This window comes from Podarcis gaigeae (assembly GCF_964106915.1).
Source record: "Podarcis gaigeae genome assembly, chromosome: 17".
Lineage (NCBI taxonomy): Eukaryota > Metazoa > Chordata > Lepidosauria > Squamata > Lacertidae > Podarcis > Podarcis gaigeae.
In genome coordinates, this window is record NC_139694.1 from 38,142,177 (window position 1) to 38,155,154 (window position 12,978).

The window sequence follows — 12,978 nt, forward strand, 5'->3', positions numbered from 1 at the left end:
TAACCTGAAGCACCACTTTAGATAATGGGGCCTCCCGCTGCTGCCGTGCAGCCGCTGTGCGATTTCTGTTCTCATCCTGAAGCAAAGTTCTTAACCCGAGGTACTATTTCTGGGTTAGCGGAGTCTGTAACCTGAAGCGTATGTAACCCAAGGTACCACTGTAAAAAATAGCCAGCACATGCATGCATGCATATTGATTTGCACTGGGACTGTAATGTCTCTCTTCCCATCCCAATTCAATACATTTGGTTATAAAAATGAAGATAGCAAGGCCAGTCACCCATCTCTCCTTGTAGAAGGGGAAGAAAAACACAGATATACGCAGTGTGGTATATGCATACATCATTTAAAAACAAAGTGAGCTTGGTCTTTTTGCAGAACTACATTTTTTAACTGCAGCAAACTCATGTAGATTTAATTGACTGATGAATCAATATTTTCTTTAACTGGGTGACAGCCCTGATCATTCCTGCTCCCCTACATTCTTTTTACCCATGGAAGCTGGTGAGTGGGGAAGCCGCAGTGAGTTGGGGGTTGGGTGTGTAATGGAAGGTCTTGCCCCGCAGCTGGCGCTCAGCCCCTTCATACTGGACCCAGACAGACACCTCTTGTGGCTTGAGGCTAGCACTGGTACGACAAACGATGGCTCCTGGTTGCACAGGCTCCTCGCTGTTGAGAGAGCAAAGACGTTAAGTGAAGGCTTGAGGCAAGACTAGTAGAGAAAAGAAGAGGAGGAGGAGGGTCAAAGTCAGGGGGAGATGAAAAAAGCCACACCACTTACAGAATACAGGGCAGCGCCCCTACATAGGCAGCAATCTCAGTGCCTGTCAGAAGTTCCTCCCCAGTGATGGTGACTTGAGTGCCCCCAGCCATGGGGCCAAGCTGGGGGTGCAGATCAAGAAGGGTGGGGTCCTGAGGAAAGAAGCACCCATTAGGCCTGTGGACAGGGGTTAGGTTCGCATATTATACTTAACTTTATGTGTACAGGCAGGAAGTTGTGGCCACAAGCCTCCCCTTCACCTTTCCCCCCCAAGTGACCTGGAGGAAGACTTCAGCAGCTTTCAGTTTTGCTCTTCCAAGGCCTTGTCTTGTTGCCTGAACAAGGGGTGGTGGCTTATGACCAGCTCTTGTCAGTTTCAAAACAAGCAAACTCCCAATTGTGATTTCTGAAGCTGGCTTAATAAAACTAACCAGAGTCTGGTGCCAACTTGAATAAAATATGAGGGGCAGGTAAGCCCCACCTCACATAATCAATCACAAGAGATGGTGCATGCACACCATTTGCATGGCAATGCCCATCCACTTTGCATGGGCCTGGCTCCCTCAGATATTTTATTGAGGGGTGGCAAAGGGACCTAGGGCCCCTAGGAACCGGTTCCTATGAACCAGAGTCCTGGGTTTGGGCAACATGACAAGTCGAGATTCAGTGAAAATGGGAGAGGGGGTGGGAAGCTGCCATAATCCACCTTCCAGCTGCAATGGGAGAAAGGGAAGTGGGAGAGAAGCACCTGAGCTCAAGGCTCGCAGGGGCTCCTTCCTGCTCATGTACATCTCGCTAAACCATGGCTTGAATGGGACATGCTTGTGTGTGTTGCCAACATCTGACTTCTCCCTCCCATTTCCCTCCCAAGTAGTAGTGACATGGAGGACGTTTACAGTGTATGGGAACCACTAGGAGCAAATACACTTATCTCTGGCCTGGTCCCCCAGTTCCTTAGACCCACCCCTTGGGCATCCGCCAGTCCTCTGTAAGATACTGACCTGATAAGTGAAGTGAGTCTCAGAAACTCCTGGCGGACGGTCTCCTACAGTGACCTGGACAGGGCCAGATAAGCCTCGCTTTCCAGGAGAAACATGACACACAATCCTGTAGAGAACAGCAGAAAGGCCCTGTCATGAAGGAGCCTGCCAAAGTCCATGGCAGACATTTTGAAGAGCAAGGACAAAAGTGATAGAGCCGGTGGACCAGAAGAGGAAGAAGAGGCAAAACACAGCACTAAGGAGATCATCCCCTAAACTCAACCATTTCTGCTTGCCTGATGGAGTGATCTCCCCTTTTCTCCCCTATGTGCTATACTGGGGGGGGGGGGTCTCCCAACTCTGCAGAGTGAATTTGGGGGAGGTGTGGGAGAAGCCCCATTGCGCTAGCTAGAGTCCTTGTACTGGCTTCTGGCAACAGAACCGGGTAGTTGAAACTGACTGAACAAGTCTACTCTGAGTAAAACTTAGTTGAATACTACCCATTAAGTGTTTCAGTTTCTGTGCCTAGCGTTTACTTGAACATGAGAGGCCAGAGTTCAAATTTAGCTCAGTCACAGATCCAGTGAGTGGTGCTAGGCCAAGCTTTCTATTTTGTCCTCAGCCCTCCGTCTGAAAAGTGGGAGTCATGACTAGCCTCTTTCTCGGGGCTGGCAAGAAGGAATGCTATTCAAAAACCTAAACATTCAGATAAGCTAGAGAAACAGCTATAAAGCGTAGGGGCTTTTTTGGTTTAGGGAGGAGAAATGATTAAAGACAGACAATATGAAGGCTTAAAAAGATATGGATTAGGTAAGGAAAGTGAGCAGATAAATTTTCTCCAGCTCCCTTGTAACGCTAGAATTCAGTGCCTTCCAATAAAAGTGACAGGCAACAAGTTCAGGATAGGCAACAACATGTAAATTAATTTATGGCATTTGCTGCCACAAGATGCATTGAATGGCACTACCTTGGTAGGCATTACAAGAGGGTTAGAAAAAAAAATCATAGGAGGATAGATGAATAAAGGCCTCTGTTTGGAAGCTCCCAATCCAAAAGTACTGTATCAAACCACCATGTGTCAGTTGCTAGGGAAAGGGCTACTGCCTCCACGCCCTCCTGGCTGCTGCAGGAACAAACAAGATGCTAGACCTTGTGGTCAATTATGATGTGTAAGTTGGCTTGATTCACTTTTGTACACTATCCTGAATAGGGAAAAGAGGCTAAGAAATATTTTAAATAGATAAAGCAGGCTACTGGCTCAGACTCCTCACATTTAATGAAAATCAGTAGAATGCTACACAGTAAACATTCAACAACACATGCAACTGATATAGCTTTACATGCATAATACCAAATAAAACTGATATGCAAATCAGTGAAACAAAATAGTGAAACAACTTTCATGGTTGGAATTGGTTGCTCTCTGTGGCCCTTAATAAAAAGCTGGTTTTCAATGTTTTACGCTGGAGAGCCATGCCCTTCTCCCAGGCCTCCTTACCTGGTAGAAACCAGATACTGAGCTCGATCAGGGATGCATGGCAGTCCAGCCACAGTCACAGTTTGAGCCACATCCTCAAAGCGACGGCCGAGGTTGGATCCCGTCACTGTGAGAGTCAGGCCCCCCTCCAAGGGTGCAGTGATGGGGTGGATCTAGAAAACAGGAATGTTTTATTAGCAGCATTTATGTATTGCCCAGTTCCCTGGGCAGCTTATAAAAATAATAAAAATCATGAGGATAAAAAACAACCAACAGATTCCAGTTTTTTTTTACAATTCAGCAATAAAAACATCTTAAAAAAAACAACATAAAGAAAAACACAGTGTCATTATAAGTATACAACTGACCTAAAATTCAGTGGATTCAGCAACTTGCAAGTGAAAAGCCTGGGGTGGAGGCTATGGGAAAGTCTTCACCGAGCACCAAAAAGACCACAAGGCCTGGCAAACCTGTGTGGGGAGGGCATTCTGAGAAGGCCCTTTTTTCCAGTGGTCACCCATTACACCTCATTTAGTAGTAGCACCCAGACTGGGCGTATAGCACCAAACCAAGTCCTCCCTGCTCCAGATTGGACTAAAAGATACAAAAAGCACTGGCAGCAGACTAGAGACTAATTGGTTTACTGCAAGAGTTCTCTCAGGCAATAACCTAGTCTACCAGATATATGATAGACAGGGAAGGAAGTAGATGTAGACACACAGAGTACAGGCTGAGACCTAGTTTCCATTGAGCTGGTATTAAGTGGACAACTTCAGACTGCAGGCCAAGGGTCACATATCTGAATACTCACAGCACACACTCTCTTGCTCACAGAAAACTGGATGTCAGGATAAAAGCTATACCAGAACCTGTCTCCCTGACATGTCAGTTTTCTACATTTAGAAAAACTTTTTCTATGGAGAAGCATTCAGTGGTGTGCACCATCAGCAATCTGAACAGGATAAGCACTGGTACTGTTTATTTCATAAATTTTATATACTGCTTGATTGTGGAAAAACAAAAACCTCAAAGTCATTTACAAAATGGTCTCAGTTTTTTGTCCAAGTTAGCAGAAGTGGGTCCTAGTCAGCTTCCTAGCTCAAGTTCTATACAAAAACTTCCCAAGAAATGGACCAGCAATTAACCAGAGTAGCAGACCTAACTGTGCTGATTCTCACCGAGTGGATGACGGGTGATGGGCAAGCAGCCACGTCAGTTTTGGATGGGCACAGATCCTCATAGATGCAGCGGGCCACCTCTCCTAGCTGGCACCAAATGCAGCGGAAATGCTGGGGAGCAGCCTTGCAGCGGCTGCAGTCAGAACGGCCAGCAGAACAGTTGTACAAAGTCACTGGAGAAGGAGGCAAGAAGGTAAGCAGTGAGTATCAGATTCAAGTCATACTGTTAATACTGCCTTTTCCAGACCAGCAACAGTTCATTCCTAACCCAGGGAAGGCAGGAAAGTGCAAGGCTGCAGGGCCTTGAGCAACTCAAGGGTAGTGGTGGGACATATCCAGGGTTTAGTATACCCTGTGCTGATTCTCTTAAAAGAAATTGCACCAAGAAAACCTGAATTACGCAGCCTGCATCAACAATGCAATTTATTTGCTTCTTCTGCATAATCATTTACACAGGGTTTACTATTTTGCCTGATTTCTTCTGGTTTTGTTATGGTGGGTTGCACAGGGCACTGAAGGTGCATCTCCAACCACTGAAAATCTTATCACACCCAGGTCAAGCTTTCAAGGCTCTGTGCATAATTGGTTAAGCATCTTTCTGTAGCTGTGAGGTTTAGAAGCCTGCATTCTTCCTTTTGAAATTTAAAAAAGGGGGATTTCATGAAACTGAATCCTGCACCCAGTGCCACATACTGCACTCCCTGTTGAATTGTGGCACACACAAAGGCATAACCACAGCATTATATATATATATATATACACATATACATATAAAATCCAACCTCCACAGGTCATCATCCCTTACCATGCAGGTCTCCATGGCTGTCAAGGCGCCGGTCTTCCCCTATCATGATGTAGAGAGGGACATGTAGCTCAGGGGCAGGCTGTGTGTAGTTATATGCCTGGGGCAGGCACTGCACATGACGGGATGTTCCCCTGTCCCCTTCTTCCAGGGATGCTGGAACCACAACCGGGGTTCCCTCCACTTCCAGTACACAGGAGAGTGTCACTGGGGCCTGAGGATGAGGACAGGGTGAGATAGAGCCCTGCATGCCACACCTGCCCCCTCCTTCCCCAGTCCTGCCACAAAGTCTGCTCACTCTCAGTCCTGCTCTCCCTGCCCTTTCGTTTGCCAGTCCTAACACAGAGGGGCAATGCCAACCACATCTGTCATCGCAAGCTGAAGCCCCTCAGAGGACAGCAAAGGCACGACTTGCATACAAATAACTGGTATGTATGATGCTGCAGCTACTTATTTATTTATTTATTTTCCCTCTACGGAGCTTAAGGTGGCATACGGGGTTCTCCCCCTCCTCATTTAATCCCCACGACAACCCTGTGAGAGGCCAGGCTTAAAATATTAAAACAGCACTCAAGCACACGTCTTCAAATTCCTAGTTCCTTTGCAAGACCGATCTGAAACATGTTCAAACTTCCACAGTTCCCCACAAAATCTTAGGAATAACGTTCTGCAGAGGAGCTGGGGGAACAAGTGAGCCTCCAGATGTGGCTGGACTGCAGCTCCTATCATGCCTGACTATTGTCTGTGATGGCTGCAGCTGATGGGAATTGTAGTGGAACAACATCTAGAAGGCCACCAGTTCCTCATCCCTGAGGTATGGATTCCCTTAAAAGTTATGCACATGCATACAAAAATGACATGTTCCTTGGGTACTTAAGACGTGGCAGACTCAATTGCATTTTAACTTTGAAATGAATAGCCCCTTGTGTCCCAAGAGGTATTCTCAAGCCCTATTTCCTTTCACACAGAGACACACCAGTAGCTTCTAGGACTTTTAATCTTGTCACTTACCATCAACAAGTGCAAATTCCAGGCTACCAGGTTCAGTGGCATTTTTACACCAACAGGAATCAGGTGGGTCTCACCAATGCCCCCCACACTGGGGCAGGCAGCTGCACCACGGGGCTCTTCAGAAGTTAACTAGGAGACACAGAGGGCTTAGATGCAGAAACATTTCTCCCATTCTTCCCCCCACCAACATAATTTATTCTGGAAAGTAAGGAGGGACCTGCTATACCAGGGGTAGGCAACCTAAGGCTCGTGGGCCAGATGCGGCCCATTCGCCTTCTCAATCTGGCCCACGGACGGTCCAGGAATCAGTGTGTTTTTTCACGAGTAGGATGTGCCCTTTTATTTAAAATGCATCTCTGGGTTATTTGTGGGGCATAGGAATTCGTTCATTTCCACGCCCAAAATATAGTCCGCCCCACCACGGCTGGAAAAGGTTGCTGACCCCTGTGCTATACAGTTACTCACCTTCTGATTGTACACAAGCCCCTCTCCATCTGGGCAGGGCCCTTCAGGGACACAGCGGTGACTAGATGGGCACCAATGACACATCCAGGGGCTGTCCACACATGTCCCACACCTATGGGAGAAGGGGGGGGGGTTCAAAGGAAAAGGACCTTTAACTAGGACTGTATGTGGACAGCAAGTTCAGAAAGGAAGGTGAAACATACTTCTTTTTTTTTAAACAAACAAGCAAGATTCTAGCTTAAGGCAGCAAGAATGTGCTTTGAAGTGTCAGGTGAGATCTTCAAAGCTAGGGGGGACGTTCAGTGAGACTGTTTTCAACAGAGAATGGGGCATTAGATCTCTGCTTTGCCCTTGCTCAGAAACAGAATAATTTATGTAAAACAAGCAATTATATGCATGTGCTTAATTTGCATAATTCATAGGAAAGTTCCAGAATTCTGTTTTCCTTGGTGCAGAATTTCAACCTTTTAGTACAAAGAGTGAACACAGTTTTGTTTTCAACATAAAAGCTTCTTGCTAGCTAGGGCAAGTTCTACTATACCCCCTCCAACCTCCCACCCTCACAAAAAATCTTACAGATGCTTCTCAATATCCAACCTGCAGCCCCCTCCCCCCCAAATGCCCTCATCCCCACTCAACATTCGCTCACGGGGTGGCATCAGCAAGTTGGCTCACAGCATTACAGTCATAGAAGGAAAATCCCACAGACGCCACCACTACGTCCTGGAACATCAAGGCTAACGCCACAGTCACATGATCTGAGGAGGGGAAAAGCACAGTAAGAAACTCCTCGCATTTACACATAATGCAAGGTGAATGGCTACCTCCACACACCCTCTGAACAGCATCAGCATGCATGCACACCAATGGCCTCTTGACTTTTCCCACCAATTTGGGCGATTCTAGTGAAGACCCTTCAGAGATTATCACTTGGTCTAGGCCAGAAGTATTTAACGGTTGCTGGGTAACAGAGAAGCATTTTCTCAGATGGCTTTATAGTTTTGAGAATAGGCAAAGGCAACTGAAGGGAGGCCACGATGCCCGAAGCTAAAAAAAAACCTCAAAGGACATGTGGCTATGACTGTCTTCACTACAGTGATAAAAATATAATAGATGACCAAGTCAGAGTTCTTATCAAGGTGGCAAACCTGTGTCTGGGCTGCACCACTTCAGTCAGCAAGTTGAGATTCCGTAGAAAAAAACCCTCCACAGAAAAAACTAGAATGTCAGGGACTAGCACACTTGTCCCTGGGTTTTCTACGTGGAGCTTCTCTTGCTCCAACCTGTAGCCTGAAGTGCTAGATCCAGGCACAAGGTGACCATCTCATGCGAGAACTAGGCCTTGGTCTAGGCATTAGAACTAGCCCCACGTTTGCCAAAAGGTTTTGGGATTGTTTTAAGCATCTAAAACTTTGGGGGGGGGGTAGTAAAGGTAAAGAGACCCCTGACCATTAGATCCAGTCGTGGCCGACTCTGGGGTTGCGGCACTCATCTCGCTTTATTGGCTGAGGAAGCCCGCGTTTGTGGCCAGCATGACTAAGCTGCTTCTGGTGAACCAGAGCAGCGCACAGAAACTACTTGCACTTTGTGCTTTCGAACTGCTTGGTTGGCAGGAGCTGGGACTGAACAACGGGAGCTCACCTCATCGCGGGGATTCAAACCGCCAACCTTCTGATCGGCAAGTCCTAGGCTCTGTGGTTTAACCCACAGCGCTACCCGCGTCCCTAATACCTATTGGATTGGTTTATAAGCCTCCATGGGAGTCAATGGATGGCCTAGAACAGGCATCCCCAAACTTGGCCCTCCAGCTGTTTTGGGACTACAACTCCCATCATCCCTAGCTAACAGGACCAGTGGTCAGGGATGATGGGAACTGTAGTCCCAAAACCGCTGGAGGGCCGAGTTTGGGGATACCTGGCCTAGAATGTGGGGCACTGTAAATACATTCACACAAGGGGAGATGCACTTCCTCCCTACAGTCCCCTGGCAAAAGCATGGCACTCATAGCAAAGCCTCCACATGCCTCTGGGCATGAACTCCCAGAGGTTTATTAAGGCCTTGCCAGAAGAATCAACAGTTGGGCTTGATACTTTGCAAAAGCGCAGCTCCCCCACTGCCTGCTGGAAAACAGAATAGCACCAGGATATAATTCCCCACAGTAATCCTACTATGACACCTAGAGCACATGCTCAAGGTCAGTCCACATAGATTAATTACTTAATCTACACACCCCTTTTTTTTTTTTGCATATGAAGATCCTTTTTGTTTTTAAAAAGGAGGGATATCAAGCAATTTCTTTTTCAGTTTAACAAATGTATGTAACTTCATAATTCTACTTTAATGACTGTCAGCACTAAGCCAATGTGGAAGCAGCAAACAATAAACAGATTGCCAACTTATCAAGTGGGAGCTACTGCTGTGTTTTTAAGAGGAACTTGATCAGCAGACATTCAGTAAGTTTATTTACATACTTCAAAAAGCGGCACCTGCTAGTTGCTGAAGATCAAGCTGCTGTTTTACAGGCACAGAAGCAGAGATTGCTTGAAATGTTGACAACCCTAGTGATAGCTGTTCTGGGGAAATCAGGGACAAGCTACATATTGGGTCAATTTTATTTTCAAAGGAAGAATAGCCACACTGATCAAGGGCATGCTCCTTATCTGTATCGCGGTATTATTATTATTCATTAAATTTATATACCGCCCTTCATCAACCCAGAGATGCTGTCCCACTGAAAACCATCCCTCTTCTGGGGGAAATAATAGCTGTAAAGGGTACAATACAGTGGTACCTCGGATTACAAACACCTTGGGTTACAAACATTTCAGGTTACAGACTCTGCTAACCCGGAAGTAGTACCTCGGATTAAGAACTTTTACCTCAGGATGAGAACAGAAATCGCGCACTAGCGGTGCAGCGGCAGCGGGAGGGCCCATTAGCTAAAGTGGTACCTCAGGTTAAGAACGGACCTCCGGAACGAATTAAATACGTAACCAGATGTACCACTGTATTGCAAGGTTAGAGGTCAGGCATACTTTCCTGGCTCACCTTTGCCCTCTTGGGTGGGTGGCACCTGCTGGGGAACAGGTGAGAGGCAGCGAACCCAGGAGTCTTGTAGGTGTGCTTGACTGTCTTGGCTCCCGAAGGCACAGTGGTATTGCTCTCCCTCTGCCAGTGCAGGGAGACGTGGGACCAACATGGAGACCTGGGCAGAGCGGGAGACACATCGTTTTATAGGAATGTAGCTTAATTGAAGAAAGATCTAGATATATGGTCTAGGCTGAGACTTTCCTTGTTAGGCAGGATTGCTGTTATCAAGATGAACGTATTGCCGAGAATGTTGTTTTTATTTCAGACATTACAGATTGTGGACAAAATGGACTGCTTCAAGAGGTGGCAGAAAGATATATCTAAATTTGTCTGGCAGGGCAAAAAGCCCAGAATAAAGTTTAAGATCTTAACAGATGCAAAAGATAGAGGGGGATTTGCCCTGCCAGACCTAAAACTCTATTATGAATCAGCAGCATTTTGCTGGCTGAAGCAATGGCTACTCCTTGAGGACACAGACATTTTGGACTTAGAAGGGTATGACAATAACTTTGGTTGGCATGCTTATCTATGGTATGACAAGGTAAAGGTGCATAAGGGCTTTAAAAACCATATTGTTAGGAAAGCTTTGTATAATGTTTGGATTCGATATAAAGATTTGTTGGAAAGTAAAACCCCCAGGTGGTTGTCACCAATGGAAGCGAAGGCAGTGAAAAAACTTAACATGGATACCAATTGGTCAAAATATTGTGAAATCTTAGAACAAGATGGTGAAAAGCTTAAACTTAAGAGTTATGATAAGCTAAAGCATAAAGTCCGAGATTGGTTACATTATTTTTTAAGCAAGACAGGAAAGTAGGATTCCAGAAGGAGAGGTCGAAGTTAGAAACAGAATTGTTAGAACCCAATACTAAGAATCTGTCTAGAATGTATAACTTGCTGCTGAAATGGAATACACAGGAAGAAACGGTTAAATCAGCTATGATTAAATGGGCACAGGATATCGGTTATGACATTATGTTTGCTGACTGGGAGCAGTTATGGACCACTGGTATAAAATTTACGGCATGTAGTGCCTTAAAAGAGAATATAATGAAAATGATCTATAGGTGGTACATGACACCAGTCAAGCTTGCAAAGATCTATCATTTGCCCAATAACAAATGCTGGAAATGTAATGAGTCTGAAGGAACCTTTTATCACCTTTGGTGGACCTGCCCAAGGATTAAGGCCTACTGGGAAATGATCTATAATGAACTTAAGAAAGTCCTTAAGTGGACCTTTTCAAAGAAGCCGGAGGCCTTTCTCCTGGGTATGGTTGGCCAATTGGTACCAAAAAAGGATAGGACATTTTTTATGTATGCAACTACAGCGGCAAGAATTCTTCTGGCAAAGTATTGGAAGACGCAAGAACTACCCACTCTGGAAGAATGGCAGATGAAGGTGACTGAATTTATGGGACTGGCGGAGATGACTGGCAGAATCCGTGACCAGAGGAAAGAGACAGTGGAGGAGGATTGGAAAAAATTTAAATTATACCTTAAAAATTGTTGTAAGATTGTGGACTGTTAAGATGTCAGGGGGTAAGAAACAGAGAATTACAGCTGTAAATAATAATGTTAAGAAATTTGAGAGAGATACAAATAGAAAAAAGGACTAAAGGGTTGCTGAAAAATTGCAAAACAAGGATGCAGTGTAAGGGAGGTATGGGGAAGTCACATTTTTTGTGTTTTGTATATGTCTATTTCTTTTCTTCTTTTTGTGTGTGCTGTTGTTTTCTTTCTTGTCTTTTGTTGGCTGTGAAAATTAATAAAAAAATTTTTTTTAAAAAAAAGGAATGTAGCTTAATTGGCTGGGCCACTTTTTGTGGTTTAATTTTTTATAGTCTTAATATTATATTTTCCTTAAGTTATTTTTTAGGAGGACTGTATGAGCAGCTTTGAAAATAAAAGCAGATCACTGATCTGAAGTAAATTAATGTTTGGTGATCCCTCTCAGGCGCCGGGCGAGTGTGGTAGCAGCTAGGGATCAATCTTTGCCAGAACTTGATGAACACAAGGAAAGGAATTTCCAGGCATCAATGTCAATATACTTGCTATGAGCAGTATGTGTTAGAGGAAAACTTAGGTGACGCTGAGATGCTTCATTCCACACACATGCTTATTAAGAGGGCAACATGTGAATAACCACCTGATCCAAATCACAATCAACCCAGGTTTCAACCTTTGACCCTCCACATTCACCTCTGTTTGTTCTTCTCGGCTCTGATTGGCTGGTGACATCCGTTCCACTCTCAAACATTGGCTCTCAGCTCCATAGCTCCAAAGCCAGTGATTGGCCATCTCATGGCGCTCACACTCCAACTTCCGGGTACACCTGCCAATCAGCCAATTATATTAAGAGACAGAGAAAAAGAAGGCGTGTCTTTTAATTTGAAATAAAGCACACTCTGCTAGCTCTCATCTGAGACCCACCTACTCTGCAGAACACACCAACCACAAAAGGGGTCTTGGGCGCGCAGGCAGGAGGCACAGTCCTGGAAGTGAGGGCATTCAGAGACTGGGACCTTGGAGACCTGGGTTGGAAAAAGGTAGGTCATACACTATATACTCAAAAACCACCACCATCAGTAGAATCTAGGCTACTTTGCATCCATTTCTGCATCGGCCTCTACTAATTTCAGATATATTCAGAACGGAATAGTTTTAGGCCAAGGGCAAGGGGGTGGTAGAGAAAAGGTATCGATAAGGAAAAGGATGGTTAAAACAAGAGTGGAGTTTGAGGGGGCAGGAAGTTTGGCACTAAAGGTCACCCTTATGGTCTTATCCTACTACTCCAGACAACACCAATGAACTAAGCTAAATATGATACAGGAAAAGAAATATCTTGTAAGTTAAAATTTATTTCAGAGTAGCAATCAACTTTGTACCATACGATCTGAAGAGAAACCAGAGTATGTCACCATAGGTCCTAAAAGCCATTTTCACACCTCACAATGTCTGGATAGTTTTATCCTAACGTATCTCCTACTATGTTTCTTTAACTGTGTTGTGCTCTGATCCATGCACTTTTTCTATGCCAATAAAGGAGATTGATTGTTGTAAACACTGTACCATTTCATAATCTAGTAACAGGGCTTAGATTACCTCTGAGCGCATAACGAAGTTTTTTTGCACAAGGCAGCACAGCAATGCTGTAAGTTTTCAACATGAAAAGAACTTATGGGGAGTCCTATGAAAACTCAACAAAAGCAGATA

At 45.0% G+C, this 12,978-nt stretch overlaps 1 protein-coding gene across 2 annotated transcripts in view; it reads right to left on the reverse strand.

Annotated features, from left to right (window-relative positions):
• Positions 1–12,978, reverse strand: part of PLXNB3 (plexin B3) — a 57,371-nt gene that overhangs the window by 23,232 nt on the left and 21,161 nt on the right. For both annotated transcript variants that reach the window (XM_083718223.1, XM_083718224.1), the window contains exons 6-17: positions 12,196–12,296; positions 11,965–12,097; positions 9,722–9,878; positions 7,323–7,431; positions 6,674–6,785; positions 6,209–6,337; positions 5,201–5,411; positions 4,396–4,568; positions 3,239–3,390; positions 1,762–1,867; positions 782–912; positions 493–669 (exon numbers count right to left, since the gene is read on the reverse strand). In XM_083718223.1, the coding sequence (XP_083574349.1) occupies positions 493–669; positions 782–912; positions 1,762–1,867; positions 3,239–3,390; positions 4,396–4,568; positions 5,201–5,411; positions 6,209–6,337; positions 6,674–6,785; positions 7,323–7,431; positions 9,722–9,878; positions 11,965–12,097; positions 12,196–12,296 (1,691 nt within the window). The remainder of the gene's footprint in view (positions 1–492; positions 670–781; positions 913–1,761; positions 1,868–3,238; positions 3,391–4,395; positions 4,569–5,200; positions 5,412–6,208; positions 6,338–6,673; positions 6,786–7,322; positions 7,432–9,721; positions 9,879–11,964; positions 12,098–12,195; positions 12,297–12,978) is intronic.